This window comes from Acytostelium subglobosum (genome assembly GCF_000787575.1).
Source record: "Acytostelium subglobosum LB1 DNA, scaffold: scaffold20, whole genome shotgun sequence".
Lineage (NCBI taxonomy): Eukaryota > Evosea > Eumycetozoa > Acytosteliales > Acytosteliaceae > Acytostelium > Acytostelium subglobosum.
The window spans coordinates 288,260-303,352 of NW_012236513.1; the positions used below are offsets into that span (position 1 = coordinate 288,260).

Here is a 15,093-nt window from a genome sequence, read left to right on the forward strand (position 1 = left end):
ATCGTGTCTCAATGAGTGTCAATGTATCTGTCTCTATATTATCTACTTAATAATAGTAAGTAAGTTATATGTATATATAAATGTATATTTGGTATAAGTAAGTGATTGATTGAATGAATGAATGAGCATAAGTGTGAACAAGCTCAACTTGATGAGCCCACCCCTCAAGGAGTCATCAAAGTTGATGATTCAGCACACTTTGAAAAACTTTATTGAAATTGAAGTTCATTCGTCTTTTGATTGATTGACTATGACGCCCACAAATGATCTGGAATCATCCCAGAGCCAGAATGATCAGTTTACAACAGTGAAGGAATAGAATCATCCACATTTATTCATCGGACTCAAGAGCCTCACCTTCGTCAGCTCCATCGACTACGTCATCTTCATGAGCTGCAGTGTCGTTGGTGGTGGTGGATGATGAACCACGCATCTTCTCCAATGCATGACATACTCCAACTAGTTCGCAAACGTCATCGTTGGAAAGACTGCCTTTATACTTGTCCAAATCTGCTTTGGACTTGGTCTTCTTGACACCTGCGTCAAATGCTTTGATACAGTTGCCAATCGATGCGATCGTGGACTTGGTGACGTCCTTGATTTCCTGTGCCTTCATGCCCTGTTTGTAGAGCGCTGTGTTCATGTAGTGCTTGCCCTTCTTGACCTTGTCTGGCATGCGGATATAACGGTAGTCGCGACCAAAGTAGTACTCCTTGTCCTTGCGGTACAGCTTCATCGTGAGGCCGACACGGCCGGACGCGATGGGCTTCTGGACGACGGGCTTCTTGAGTGCGGCGTGGTCGCGCATCACCAGATGCATGTGTTTGTTGTCGCCGGGAAGTAGAGAGGTGCCGTGCTTGGCGACGAATGCGTCGATGGTGGCCTCGCCCGCAACCTTGAGCAGGTGGTCCACGCACAGGGAGGGGCCGTCGATGAGCACCGGCTTGTTGTCGACGCGCTCGATGCCTCTGATCAGGATTCCGGCAAAGGCGGTGCCGTCGCCAAACGTCATGTCCAGACCCTTGTACGAGGCGGTCTTGTACGCGCCACCATTCTGGCGATGGAAGTACCACGTGCACATCTTTTGCTGGTTGACGTCGCCGTGTGCGTACTGGTCGACGTGGTTGTAGCCCTTGAAGTAGTACTCGATCTCGTTGAGCATGTGTGGCACGCCGCCCACCATCAGCACAACATCGTTCAGCAGTCTGTTGGCCATCGTATCAAACACAGCATGGAACTCATGCTCTGTCAACTTGTCAATGTTGTCAATGTGAAATATATCCATTATCCTCTTTGATTCATCGTCAGCGTCTGTCTTGGCTGACTTCTTCTTTGAGTTTGTTGTAGTTGTAGTTGATGTAGTTGAAGTTGTTGATGTTGTGGCGGTGTCATCATCATCATCTTGCTCTTCTTCATCTTCATTGACTTGATCAACTACCTCCTCTTCAGATTCAACTTCCTCTTCTTCTCTCTTTGTTCTCTTTGGCATTATTGTTATTATCTATATATATATTTAAGTTGTACAAGCACAAGTATACTTGATTAATGACTCTTTCGTCCACATCATTCATTCATTCATCTTTGACATCACAGCTTATCTTGGAAACGAAGAAAAGAGATATTTATTGGAAATTCAAAATTAACAAGATTGAGTGTTTTGCGCGGGTGTTCACCTTTGAGCTCACTCAATCAAACAACAAGGTGTAATAATAATAAATAAATAATGACACTGTGTTGGTGTCACCTCTCATCCAGTATTGTTAATTCCCCTCAATTGCAACATTCATAACTTACTCATTGCTGTATTGCCATGAGCACACCCAATGAGCAGTAATATGAACGTCGTCGAATGTTTTTGGAAAGTTAATAGCTTTACGTGGCTTATTGAAAATCGAATATGTGTCGTAGTTAAACTAAGAATGAATGATTGAAATGATGAGTATGCTGATGTTGCACGAATGATGGAACACTAAAGTGAATCACTTGCCCCAACCCTAACCCTCACAATGCTTTGCAACACTTTTTCATTTATTCATTTGACTAAAACACACTAGATGCATATATTATCTCTTCCCAACATATTGATTGTTGAATTGATTAGATTGTTGGATGAGGAACAGACATTATCATCTAGATTGGATACTTGGTGTTTGGCTCTATCATGTAAACAACTACACAGTACAACAAACAGTGTTATCAATAACATAATCAAACGTGAACAAGATGTAATCAATAATAATAATAACGATAGAATCACTCGTGAGCTACTACTACAGAAACAATTAGGAGAATTCTTTGAAGCATTTGACAGAGGCAATGACAAAGTCATGAAGATATCAGAGATGCCTCTCCCAGCCATACCTCTACTTGACACACGACCACCATCACCACCGGTGACATCGATGAGGCTGGATAAATGTTCGTACTTTGATAATGATCCAATCTCATCATTGCCGCCATCAATTACTGAGCTAACACTTGGTCATCGCTTCAATGGATCGATTCGCGGATTGGCACTTTTATCGTCACTGGAATCACTCATAATAATTTGCCCGCTCAAACATAGCTTGGTCGGGGTACTGCCAGCATCGCTCACTCACCTGTCCTTGTTTGGCCACTTTAAATATCAAGATGAGCACGTTGTTGAGTCGTTTGCCAATGCCTCACAATCACTGCCACGCAGTCTTATCACGCTCAACATTGGCAATTGGTTTAATCGTCCTCTTCAATCGCTGCCACACGCTCTGACCTCGCTCACCTTTGGCGATCACTTCAATAGTCCACTCCCTAACCCACTACCACGATCATTGATTACGCTGAAGTTTGGCCAAGACTTTAACCAGCCCCTCGACCAAGAGCTCCCTCACTCAATCACATCGCTACACTTTGGCTACTGCTTCAATCAGGTGATTGAACCACTCCCCGCATCACTAACATCGTTGCGTCTGGGAGATATAAATGGACACTATAGTCATTCATTCAAGCTCCCTTTGCCCAAGTCACTTACCGCACTTTGGATGAGCAGCTGGACAACGGTAACATCAGGCGACATCAAGACACTCACATCCTCCAGTATATCAGTCTGCCAAGACATCGACCGCATTGTCTCAAGTGGTGGCATGGCCTATCCCGAGAACTTGGTTATCGAGCATCTTACACAGGGACATATTCAAGAGTTTGGAGAACGCCAATTTCAAATGCAGTTGGAGTCACTGACTGTGGAGGAATTTACATATAGACGACGACCAGTCGCGGCGCTGATCAACCTCCTCCCCAATGCCAGGACATATCATCTGTCTACAAGAAATGAGCTTAAAGGAATTACCGAATCACATTGTTGTCGAAGGATTGACAAAGATACAGTACTATGTTGCCATAGCCTGTTGGACTCTATGCACTTCCACAAGCTTACACTTGAGACATATCAATAAATGTTAGAGAGAGGATTTATTGATTTGATTGATTTGATTGATTGCTTTGATTGAGTGATTGGAATAGTTCCTTCTTCATTATACCCAAACCAACAAAGTTAGGATGATCATTATTGGAATATAATGATTGAGGGTTAGCTTGGAAGAAGAACCTTCATCATTGTGTTATGATGAATGATCATGTGAAGATGAATGATCATGTGATGATGATGAAGATGAGTCTGGTGGGAAATAGACCAGTGGAATGGTGTTGGAATCTCTTCCCAAAGGAGAAAGGTACACTGATCCACTTGTGGTAGTTGATTGGCAACTGTAGACATTGATATCAATAATACTGATTGTCGAGTATTGAGTGTTTCCAATATTGATCAATAACAACTCCAATAGATTTGGCATTGTTGTTGGATTGGTGTTGCCCCTGTCATAGAAAGTCGGGACTTTGGTGGGTAATGGTGTGGAGCGACACTGACATCATCTTTATTTGATTGAACATAATACTAAACAGAAAGGAAGAGTGATAGGACGGTGATGAAAGTTGTAAAGATATGATTGAGAGACAACTTTGATGAGGAGCTGGAGTTAAGTGTTGACGAGGAGTCATGTGATGTCGTAGTCGATGTTGATGTCGATGTCGATGTCCAAGCCGATGTCGATGTCGATGTCGAGTCGATGTCGTGGTCGATGTTGAGGAGTCATGTGATGTGGACGACGATGATGATGGAGTTGGAGTTGGATCATTGCAGACCAGAGGAATGGAGTTGGAGACCCTGCCAAGCAATGATACAGATACAGTTCCAGAGGTGACGCTTGCTTGACAACTGTAGAGATCGTTACCAATCATTCTAATTGACTCACATTGAGTCTATCCAACTTTGATCGACAACAACTCCAATAAATTGGGTATAACTGTTTGATCGCATGAAAGAGCTGCTGTCACATTCACCTGAGTACCATTGGACACGGCCACCCACAACGTTGGATTAGCTGTTTGAATGATTAATTGATCTAATGTTAGTGTATGAGGGGAGTGGATGGAATAGTTCCATGATACATACCATGATAGTATATCTGGGTGAGGTTGGTCATTCCATTCCTGTAGTTGAATCTGTTGCATTTGGCCAGACAGTCTCCACATTGGGTTAGATTACATATGGTGATGTTGGATCCGAAACTACCACCAGTGCATTTGGTCTTGGGATAGAATGATCCAAATTGAATGTATTGACTTTGGATGTTTGATCCAACTATCGTTGCCATCGATTGCTCATTGATTGTTAAATTCTCCAGTGTTGGCTTTAGAATGCGGATGGTAATATTGTTGGAAACAATGGCGTTGAAGGCCACCAATTGAATATTATAAATGGTCTCATCATATGAGTTCTTGTTAAACTGTACTATGGTGGTTGACTTGAAATTGGCCGTGAAGATTTCGGGACCATAATAACTACCATTGAAGCAAGAGACCAAAGGCATGTGATCCAATTGAGTGCCTGTGATTAACATAGTACCAAATGACCCAGAGTAGCTGCCGCTCACCTGGGTGTAGGTAATTGTGTCCAAATATGGCAATGGGATTGCTGATGTGAACGATGAATTTTGGTGCATGATGGAGAGTTTGGCTGTCAACGTGGCTGTTTGGCCACCCTGTGTGGCGACCAAGGGCTCGTCCAGGTAGAAGGTGGACCTTGTGGCGCCATTATCCTTGATGTATGCAGGTTGATTGTTTATGGTGAAAGAGTATTTGAATGATTGGCCTTTCACATTAAAAATACTGAGGTGTTTTCCAGAGATGAACAGATTGCCATCGAATGCCAAGTTGGTGATAACAGGCTGCAGATTCAATGTGGAGTCGTTGGAGACAAATCCGGATGCGTATATCTGATACACGCCAGATATGTATGTATCTGGGAATTGGAAGAAGGCGGCGATCGAGGTCTCTGACACGGGATTAATCTTTTGTTTTCCGCTTATAGAGAGGTAGAGGTAGGGCGAGAAGTTGATTCCAATGACCTCCAATGTTGATCCAGTGAGTGGAGTGTTGGTGATCACTGGTTGATAGTCGAATAGGTATTGGTTGGATCTGACACCGAGGTACACGGCGGAGAAGTTGCCCTTGAGGATTAGGTTCCAGCATCTGATCAAGGTGTCATTGACAGTCACGCACTGCAGAGTTTGTTGGGATAGCTATACCTCAGATTCGTACAGAATTGATTGATATAGGTGAGTACCAACAATGTTGAGCTGAGTTTCCGTTGGGGTGTACGAAGGAGTGATTGAGAGGATTGATGGAGCGATAAGGTCGAATTGAACATTGAACGGATCACTTGGTCCGATTGATGAGTCGGTCGTGATCACGACTGGTTGTTCGCCAGGGCTGGCTGGGTTGTTGGTCCAACACAAAACACTACCAAGGTTATTGCTGATCACGGTGCACACTTGTGATCCAACCATCACTGAGCTCGATGCACCCATTGTGAGGTAGCCACCAGTGATTGTGAGTCGGACAGTACCAATCAAAGTATTATTACTAATGGTCACACTCAGGATGTATGGCCTGGCTTTGTAAATGTATGAACCTGAGGACAGACCACTGCACTTCAAAGTGAATTCACCAGTGATTGGTATCCCGATCGGGAGAACAAAGAATGCTTGAGTGGTGGTCGACAGGGGGGTTGCATAGATGACTATGTTGGAGGGTAATGTCACCAAGGTGGAGCCATTGTCAAAGCCCACTCCATCGACCACTAACACATTCTTGACGACCTTGTTGTTTGAGACGGATGGACCATAGTTGAAGTAGATGTAATTGGTCAGCAACTGATTGCCAACCATGTCTGTGCAGTTGATTGGCACCCGGAGTCCTATTCCAGCTGGGATTGGAATTGAATAACAATTAAATGGTCCAGTGATTAACTTGTCGCCAATGGTACAGTTGGCCAACTGAGAGGTACAGTAGGTCTTGTCTTGGGCCACGGGCAGCGAGCCACCGCCCAGGGGCACGCCATTGTTTACATAGATGGATGGTCGAGAGTAGATGTTAAATGAGTTGGAGTTCTCACTGTTATCAGGCGAGAAGTACAAGGTCAAGTTTGATCCTATATTGGAATTCTGTCTTAAGTTGAATGTCAATGTGTTGTCGGAGATCCAGATATGAGTAAGGGCGGTAGGCGAATAGGCAGGTAACACATAATAGATGTTGGACATAAATTTGACATAGTTGGCCACGGTCATTGTCATGGTGCTTGGGTCGTTGGTGTCATTTGGCCGTATGACTCCATCACTGTAGCGTTGTAGTTGGGGGTGAGCTTGCCAAGACCACCAACTAGGTCAATGGAGAGCTGACCTGTTAACACACCCACGCCTTGGGGATAGACTAGCACCATCCGAGTGTTGTCTTGGGGGTCAATGGACACGCCGGTGAATTGATACTTGAAGTTTCTAGAGTTGGTTGAGTAATATTGTGCTTGGATGTTGGTTTTGGAGTTGTTTGAGCGATAGTAGTTGAGGTAGTTTCCGGTGATCGTGAAGTTGCCACCAAGTGTGTTGAGCACTGGTGATAGATCATTGATTAATGGGGTGAGGTTGACGTTGATGAAGTTGGAGATCGATTAGTTGGACACCAGATACAATGGACCATTGCGTGCTGTCAATGGTAGTTGAACAATGATCATTGTTGACGATATTGGTAGAGGTGCAGTTATATTCAATGAACCAAAGATGACCTGAGTCTCAATGTTCATGAAATAGTTGCCATAGATCGTGATCACTGGTTGGCCGTCATGACGGACCGAGCTCAATGTTGGGAACTGGGCATTGCAACTGTGATGGTTTGTGTGTGTGTGTGTGAGTGTGTGGGAGTGAGTGTGAGTGTGAGTGATCAGGTGGTGGGGTGGATGGAATGAATCCAATGATGTTTGATTACATCACCAACCTGGAGTCACATTCACCTGTGCACTATTGGACAACCATCACATGTGGTAATGATGAAGTTGAATCTTCCACCTTGTCATCTAGTTGGTATTATCCAAAATATATAAGTTGACTGATGAGGTATGATCCTGTATCTTGGCAAACGATTGATCATTGATTTATTATTAAGATTGTTTTAAACTAAGAGTATAATTGATAGGAAGATGATGATGAAGGTTGTAAGAATATGATTGAGTGGTAGCTTTGATGAAGAGTTGGGATTGACATAGTCGAGAGATATAGAGTTGGAGTCCCTGCCCAGAAGTGATACTGATACTGATCCAGAGGTGATATTTGTTTGGCAACTGTAGACATCATTACCAATCATTCTGATTGACTCACATTGAGTGTTTCCAATATTGATCGACAATAACTCCAATACATTTGGTAACATTGTTTGATTACATGACAAAGCAGTTGTCACATTCACCTGAGTACCATTGGAGACAGCCAATTTCAACACAGGATTAACTATTTGATTGAATGTTTGATTGATATGAATTTGTTAGTGAGTGAACGAGTACATTTATGTGATTGATGATTGATGGATACATACCATGATAGTATATCTGAAAGAAGTTGGTCATTCCGTTGGCATAGGTGAATGTGTTGCATGTTGCCAGACAGTCTCCACATTGTGATAGATCACATGTTGTGATGGTGGAGTTGAATCCACCACCTTGGCAATTTTTTGGTGTGTAAGTTCCAAATTGAATGAAGTATGTTGAATATGCTGATGCTGGGCCAAAAGATATCTCATAGCTGGGTAGGTTTGATCCATTGATAGTTGCAATCCATTGATCATTGATTGACACACTCTCCAATTTTGGCTTGAGAATGTGAATCTCAATAATATTGCTCATCAATATATACCTACCACCGGGGGAAATATATAATTGAATGTAGAATATAGACTCTGCATGTGCGTTTCCATAATTGTATATCTGTACATGGTTCGGCGATGTGTGGTTGACATAGAGACCTACATAAAACTGATTGTAATTGTCAAAGATTGTGACCTCTGACATATGGTCCAAGGAAGTGCCAGTCAACTCGAATATACCATAAGATGATTCATTGCTTCCATTTACTTGCTTGTAAGTAACAGTATCCAGATAAGGCAATAAGATTGTTGAAGTGAATGTTGCTGCCGACATGTTCATGATAGAGAGAGAGGCTGTCAAAGTGACTGATCGAGTCGTCTCATTTGCCACCACTAGATGAGGTAAGCAGAATGTGGTCCTGGTGGGACCATCTTTTAAGATAATCACATCTTGACCATTGATTATGAGGTAGGGTGTTGACAATGGTTGGCCATTCTGATCGTATGAACTGAGGAATCTTCCAGAGATGAACATGTCACCATCGAATGACATGTTGGTGATCACAGGTTGCAGATACAACATATAGTTGTCGGAAACAAAACCTGATGAACATATCTGGTACCGTCCAGAGTGGAATGAATCTGGAAACTCGAACAAGGCCTGGGTCGAAGTCAAAATCACCGGATTTATCGATTGTGATGGTCCCATACAGAGATAGAGGTTGGGTGAGAAGTTGAAGCCATTGACCTCCAAGTATGTACCGTTGAATATTGGAGCGGCACTGATATTAGCTTGATAGTTGAAGTCCACTTTGATTGAACTGACACCAAGGTAGACTGCGACCAAGCTACCATTGGCTAGTTGGATCGAGCAAATGTTGTTGTTGTTGTTGTCGTTGGGAGTGCTACACTGAATTTGTTGTTGTGGTATTGGTACACCATTGTTGACGATAGTTGATAGATTGAGGTATTGACCAACAATATTGAGTTGAGTTGATGATAGGAAGTATGTTGGATTGATTGAATAGATTTTCGGGGTTCTCAGGTCGAATTGAACAATGAAAGGATCACTGTCGGAAGAAGAGTCGATGGAAATCACAAGGGGTTGAGGGCCAGGGCTAGCAGGGTTGCTAGTCCAACACACGATGGTATCTTGGGTAATATTTGTGACATTACATAGTTGTGAACCTACCTTAACTTCCCTTGTTTCACCCAAAGTGAAGAAGGTTCCAGTGATTGAAAGTTGAACATTTCCAATCAATGGGACTCCATCACTAACAAAATTGGAAAGAGTTACATCCTTGATGATGGGCTTGTCCTGAGCATAACAACTATTATTATTGGATTTTAATTCTTAGTTAGTATTTTGAATTTGTTTGATTGATAGGTACTATTGAGTACTTACCAAGCAATGAATAAAAAAATAATAATTGATCTATATTTGTTTAATAACATTTTTAGAATTAATATTTATATATAATATAGTTTATTATATCTTTGAATATTTTGGTTTAAGTATAACTGTTTATCTTAGGTCATCACTTATTAATATCTTATTATTAAGTTTTAAATCTTTAATTCATTGATGAGGGAACTAAGTCGTCTTATCTTTGGTTTTCAGGTGATAGTGATGGATGTCAAAATGATCCAACTGCAAGATTGGCGCGGGTCAAAATCAGGATGTCCCCCCCCCCAGGGACCTTTTCCGGACAAAGACGAGTGGTTGACAACATTTACTCCTAGATCCACCTTATATGGTTAACCTTATTAACTAGTTTATTGAATATTCAATATATCTCTATGTAAAAAGTACAAGTGATATGAGGATGATGATGACGGTTAGAATATGATTGAGTGGCAACTTTGATGATGAACTCGGTTTAGGATGTGATGACGATGATGACGTTGAGTTGTCATGTGATGACGATGAGTTGTCATGCGATGAAGATGAATTTGAAGATGGATCGATATAGACCAGTGGCAAGGAGTTGGAGCTCCTTCCAAGTAGTGATACTGATACTGATCCGGATGTGAGTGTTGATTGGCAACTATAAACATTGTTATCAAGCATACTGATTGGCACACATTGAGTGTTTCCAATATTGATCGATACCAACTCCAATAGATTGCGTATAGTTGATTGAGTGCATGACAGAGCTGCATTCACAATCACCTGAGTACCATTGGCCACGGCTGCTATCAAAATTGGATCAACTGTTTGATTGATTGAGTGAGTGTGTGAGTGTGAGTGAGTGGAATAGTTCCATGATTGGATCATTGATTACTAATACATACCATGATAGTATACCTGAGAGAATGAGGTCATTTCATTGTCATAGGTGAATGTGTTGCATGTGGCCAGACAGTCTCCGCATTGGGATAGGTCACATGTGGTCATGTTGGAGTTGAATCCGCCACCAGCGCAATTTGTTGGTTGGTATGTTCCAAAACGCATGAGTTGACTGAGGAGGTATGATCCCTTGATAGTTGCAAACGAATGCTCATTGATTGTTACACTGTCCAGTGTTGGCTTTAGAATGTGGATTGAGACATTGTTGCTCCATACTGCGGTGGGATATGTCGTCAACACAAATGTGTAGATGGTCTCGGTCAATGTGAACAATGCGAATGATGCATTCGTTGGTGAGCTGTTTTTGATTGGATATGGTCCATTCTCAGGACCAATGATGAGATTGGGTACGCAGTCCAGGTTGGTGCCGGTAAATATAATGGTGCCACGTGAGAGGGTACTACTACTGGTGTCTATGTTTGGAATGAATGTGACATTGTCCACTTGAGGCAATATGATCGATGCCTGGTACGTTGAGCTGAGCTTTAGGATGGTGAGGTCGACCTGCACTATGGGCGATGATCCATTGGGGAGCGGCACGATAGGTTCATCAAGTGCGAAGTATAGCTTGTTGGTATAGGACACGACGGTATCGATGCTGGCAACAGGTCTCGAGTTGACATTCAACGAATATTGAAGTAGTTGGCGGTCGAACATCATAACGTCCAGGTATTGTCCACTGATGAACAGGCCACCAGTGTCCAATCCTATGTTGGTGATCACCGGTTGAAGGCTCAATACCAATTCAGAGGAGAGGAAGCCTGAGGAGAAGATCTGGTATGGTCCCGATTGGAATTGAGCAGGCAGTTGGAAGATTATCTTGGTGGATGTGGCTGATGTTGGTTGGAAGGTGAATTGGGAAGACGATGTTTGGCGAGTCATGTAGGCGAATGGGGAGATGTTGGTGCCGAGAATGACCAATGTTGATCCTGTCAGTGTTTGATTGCTGATCACGGGTACAAAGTCAAAGGCCAAAGGTATGGACACAATGCCCATTCTCACGACACTCATGCTGCCCTGGGCAGCAGTACCGTTTGGATACTTGATATCACAAATGATCAATGAGTCATTGATGGTGTTGCACATTCCAGGTAGATAGGCTTGATTGTTGGAATTGATCAATATTGATTGACCAAGTCCAGTGCCCTGGACATTGAGTTGAGTGAAGTTTTCGTTGTATGTTGGAGTGATCGATGTGATCGATGGTTGGAACAGGTCGAATTGGACATTGAACGGATCATTGGTGGTGGAGTCGATCGTGATCACAAGTGGGAGTGGACCAGAGCTCTGGGGTGTGCGAGTCCAGCACACAATCACACCGTCATCATTGCTGATTATGGTACACCACTCTGATCCAACCTTGACAGTTGAACCAAAGTTTGATGGTTGTACATTGAGGAATGCACCTTTGATAGTGAGTTGGACATTTCCAATGATTGGAGCAGTTGCTGATGATACAACCGATGATAGTGCTAGACTGGAGATGTATGGTTGTCCTCGGTAATTGAATGGTCCAGCTTGTTGACCACTGCTTCTCACATTGAATGTGCCGGTCATTGGTGCTGTTGGTGGTACCATAAAGTATGATTGAGTGGTCGTCGAGTTGGCCGTGACTTGCACCCATGGTCCATTGGAGAAATGAGGCCCAAGTGTCACCCAATGCAAAGCCCAGTCCATTGACCAGCAAAGTTGAGCCGCCGCCAGAGATGTGGCCATTCGCAACTGATGGACCATAGTTGAAGTGGATGACCTCTGTGAGCAACGGGTTGCCATTCACATCAGTGCAATTGATGGGCACTTGAAGTCCAACACCAGCCGGTATTTGTATGTTTGAGCACTCAAATGGTCCGTTGATCAACTTGCCGGCAACGGTACATGCTCGAAGTTGTGTGAAGCAGGCTGTCTTTGGGTTGTTACTCTGATCTGACACTTGGAGCAGGCCACCAGTCGTTGGCACACCGTTGTACACAGTGATGGATGATCGAGGATAGACAAGGAAGTCGGGACGGTTACTGTTTCCGCCGTCTGGTTGGAACCACATTTTGACCGGACACTCCAGTTGTTTGTTTCCATACCTTGGGATTGGTTGAATGTATGAGAATGTCATTGTATTGTCGTTGATCCATTTCATGTTGAGATTGGCCACACCATTCCAATAGTTCCAGAACTGGATATTGGACAATTGTTGATTATAGTTGGCAATAGTCATGGTTACGGTCCATGGGTCGTTGGGGTCGAGTTGGGCATATGATACCAAGGTTGTGGTGTTGTAGTTGGGAACAAAGACACCAGAGTTGGGCTGGGAGTCGATCACAAAGGTACCCTTCAACAGTCCAATACCGGGCGGATAGGTCAACACAAGTTGAGTGTTGTCATGGTTTTTGCCAACTTCAGGGATGATGAAGGACATCTCAAAGTTGCTGAAGCCGTTCTTTGACACGTATTTGGCAGCGATGTCGGTTCGGATGTTGTCCCAGCGGTAGTAGTTGAGGAAGTATCCGGTGATGGTGATGTTGCCACCGTGGATATCAAGCATAGGTGATGCATTGAAGTATGGGGTCAGGTTGACATAGATATTGTTGGAGGTGGCACCATTGGACACCAAGTACAATGGTCCGTTGCGTGCTGCCAATGGTAATGGGACAACAAGCTGAGTGGACGATACAGGTAGTGGCGCACTAAAGTTCAATGAACCAAAGAAGACCTGAGTCTCAATGTTCATGAAGAAGTTACCAATGATCGTGAGCACAGGTTGACCATCATGGCGATAAGAACTCAATGTTGGGAACTGAGCTTGGCAACTGTGTTTGTGTATGTTTGGAATTGGTTAGAAAGATTGATTGAATGTGTGAGCGAGTGATTGATTGAGTGTTAGGATGGTTCCAGAAAGATTGATTGATTGTGTGAGTTTTATTGATTGATTGATTGATGGAATAGTTCCAGTGTGAGTGAGAGTGAGTTGGAATGAGTTATTGATTGAAGGCAACATTGATTGAGTGATGGAATTGTTCCAGATAATGATTGATTAGGTGATGGGATTGGAGTGACTGATAGTGTGATGGAGTGATTGAGTGAGACTTACCAAAGAGGTGATATCACAAGGATGAGCAATAGAGTATATACTAATAATAAAGAATTGTATTTGTACATTTTGTAAGTATGTTTGTATCGATTGATTACTGATTGACATGTCTCTCTGTTGTACGAATAAGGGGTACAAGTGACCTTTGAGACATACTTGCTTAATGAGGGTACAAGTACGAGGAAAATGATTAAAAACAAACACATATATAACCTACTTACTATAAAAGGATAAACGGAGAACTTGGAAAACATTAGACATGTGTCAAACGTGATTTTGATCACGTGAATGATGCCAAGATGTCAAACAACATGTCCAAACGATCAAAAAAAAAAAAAACGAGACAACCATCATTTTTTAGACGAAGTTCATTCGGTTCATTTAGTAAGCATGTGATAGTGCATGGTCTCCAACCTGCTTCGGCAACAAAGTACTGTATCTTTGTCAATCCTTCGACAACAATGTGTATCGGTCCTTTCTTCCTTATCATTCCTAATTGGTGCCGATAGGTGGTAGGTCCTGGCATTGGGAATCAGTTTGATGAATGCCCCAACAAGTTGTCGACTGTATTGATACAGGTTCACGGTCAATGTCTCCAACGGCATTGGCAACTGGTCGTGTTCTCCAAGGTGTTGATTATTAATAAGACTCGGTTTGAGGCAATCGATGACTACGTTCTTGGGATAGGGCTTGTCCATGTCTCCACCACCACCACTTAATGCAATGCGGTTGATATCTTGCAGCTTTCCAGTACTTGAGAATGTGTACGTCTTGCTCTTTCCCGACGGTGCCTCAAACCAGATGTTCGACCTCAGTGAGGTAAGTGACTTGGGCAAAGGTAACATGAATGAATGTGCATAGTTATCTCCCAGGCTCAACGATGTAAGTGATGCGGGCAGTGGTTCAATCACCCTATTGAAACATTCACCAAAATGTAGCGATGTGATTGAGTCAGGGAGCCTTTGGTCGAAGGGCTGGTTAAAGTCATGGCTAAACCTCAGCGTGACCAATGATCGTGGCAGGGGGAATGAAAGAGGATGATTGAAGCCCATGCCAAAGGTGAGCGAGGTCAGACCCTGCGGCAGTGTTTGAAGAGGATGATTAAACCAATTGCCAAAGTTGAGCGATGTAAGCCCAAGTGGAAGTGTTCGCGATACATTGGCAAACGCCTCAGAAACATGCCCTTCGTAACAAAGGCCATTCAAGGACAGGTGAGTGAGCGATGCTGGCAGTGTCCTGACCAAACTTTCATAGAGCGGGCCATTTAGTGCGAGTGATTTCAGTGACGAAGGAAGTGCTCCGCGGATTGTGCCACGGAAGCCGCTACAGATTGATAACTCGGTAAGTGACGGAGGGAGTATTCCTTGTATTGAATGCTTGTACTTATTCCACCCGATCCTCATTGACAATAATGAAGAGGGTAGTTGACGATGAAATG

General features: G+C 43.2%; 5 protein-coding genes across 5 annotated transcripts; 2 read left to right on the forward strand and 3 right to left on the reverse strand.

Annotated features, from left to right (window-relative positions):
- Positions 1-331: 331 nt before the first annotated feature.
- On the reverse strand, positions 332-1,489 carry SAMD00019534_089390 (hypothetical protein; the record flags this gene model as incomplete). Its single annotated transcript, XM_012895828.1, has 1 exon — positions 332-1,489. One exon carries the CDS (start codon positions 1,487-1,489, stop codon positions 332-334), a length of 1,158 nt encoding a protein of 385 aa, XP_012751282.1.
- Positions 1,490-2,327: 838 nt separating this feature from the next.
- SAMD00019534_089400 (hypothetical protein) lies at positions 2,328-3,431 on the forward strand (the record flags this gene model as incomplete). The annotated part of the gene is made up of 1 exon (XM_012895829.1): positions 2,328-3,431. One exon carries the CDS (start codon positions 2,328-2,330, stop codon positions 3,429-3,431), a length of 1,104 nt encoding a protein of 367 aa, XP_012751283.1.
- An 862-nt stretch (positions 3,432-4,293) lies between these two features.
- SAMD00019534_089410 (hypothetical protein) lies at positions 4,294-6,635 on the reverse strand (the record flags this gene model as incomplete). Its single annotated transcript, XM_012895830.1, has 3 exons — positions 4,294-4,415; positions 4,487-5,594; positions 5,664-6,635. The coding sequence occupies 3 exons, from the start codon at positions 6,633-6,635 to the stop codon at positions 4,294-4,296; spliced, it is 2,202 nt and encodes a 733-aa protein (XP_012751284.1).
- A 3,386-nt stretch (positions 6,636-10,021) lies between these two features.
- On the reverse strand, positions 10,022-13,295 carry SAMD00019534_089420 (hypothetical protein; the record flags this gene model as incomplete). Its single annotated transcript, XM_012895831.1, has 3 exons — positions 10,022-10,437; positions 10,519-12,045; positions 12,113-13,295. 3 exons carry the CDS (start codon positions 13,293-13,295, stop codon positions 10,022-10,024), a joined length of 3,126 nt encoding a protein of 1,041 aa, XP_012751285.1.
- Positions 13,296-14,351: 1,056 nt separating this feature from the next.
- SAMD00019534_089430 (hypothetical protein) lies at positions 14,352-14,516 on the forward strand (the record flags this gene model as incomplete). The annotated part of the gene is made up of 1 exon (XM_012895832.1): positions 14,352-14,516. One exon carries the CDS (start codon positions 14,352-14,354, stop codon positions 14,514-14,516), a length of 165 nt encoding a protein of 54 aa, XP_012751286.1.
- Between the last annotated feature and the right edge of the window lie 577 nt (positions 14,517-15,093).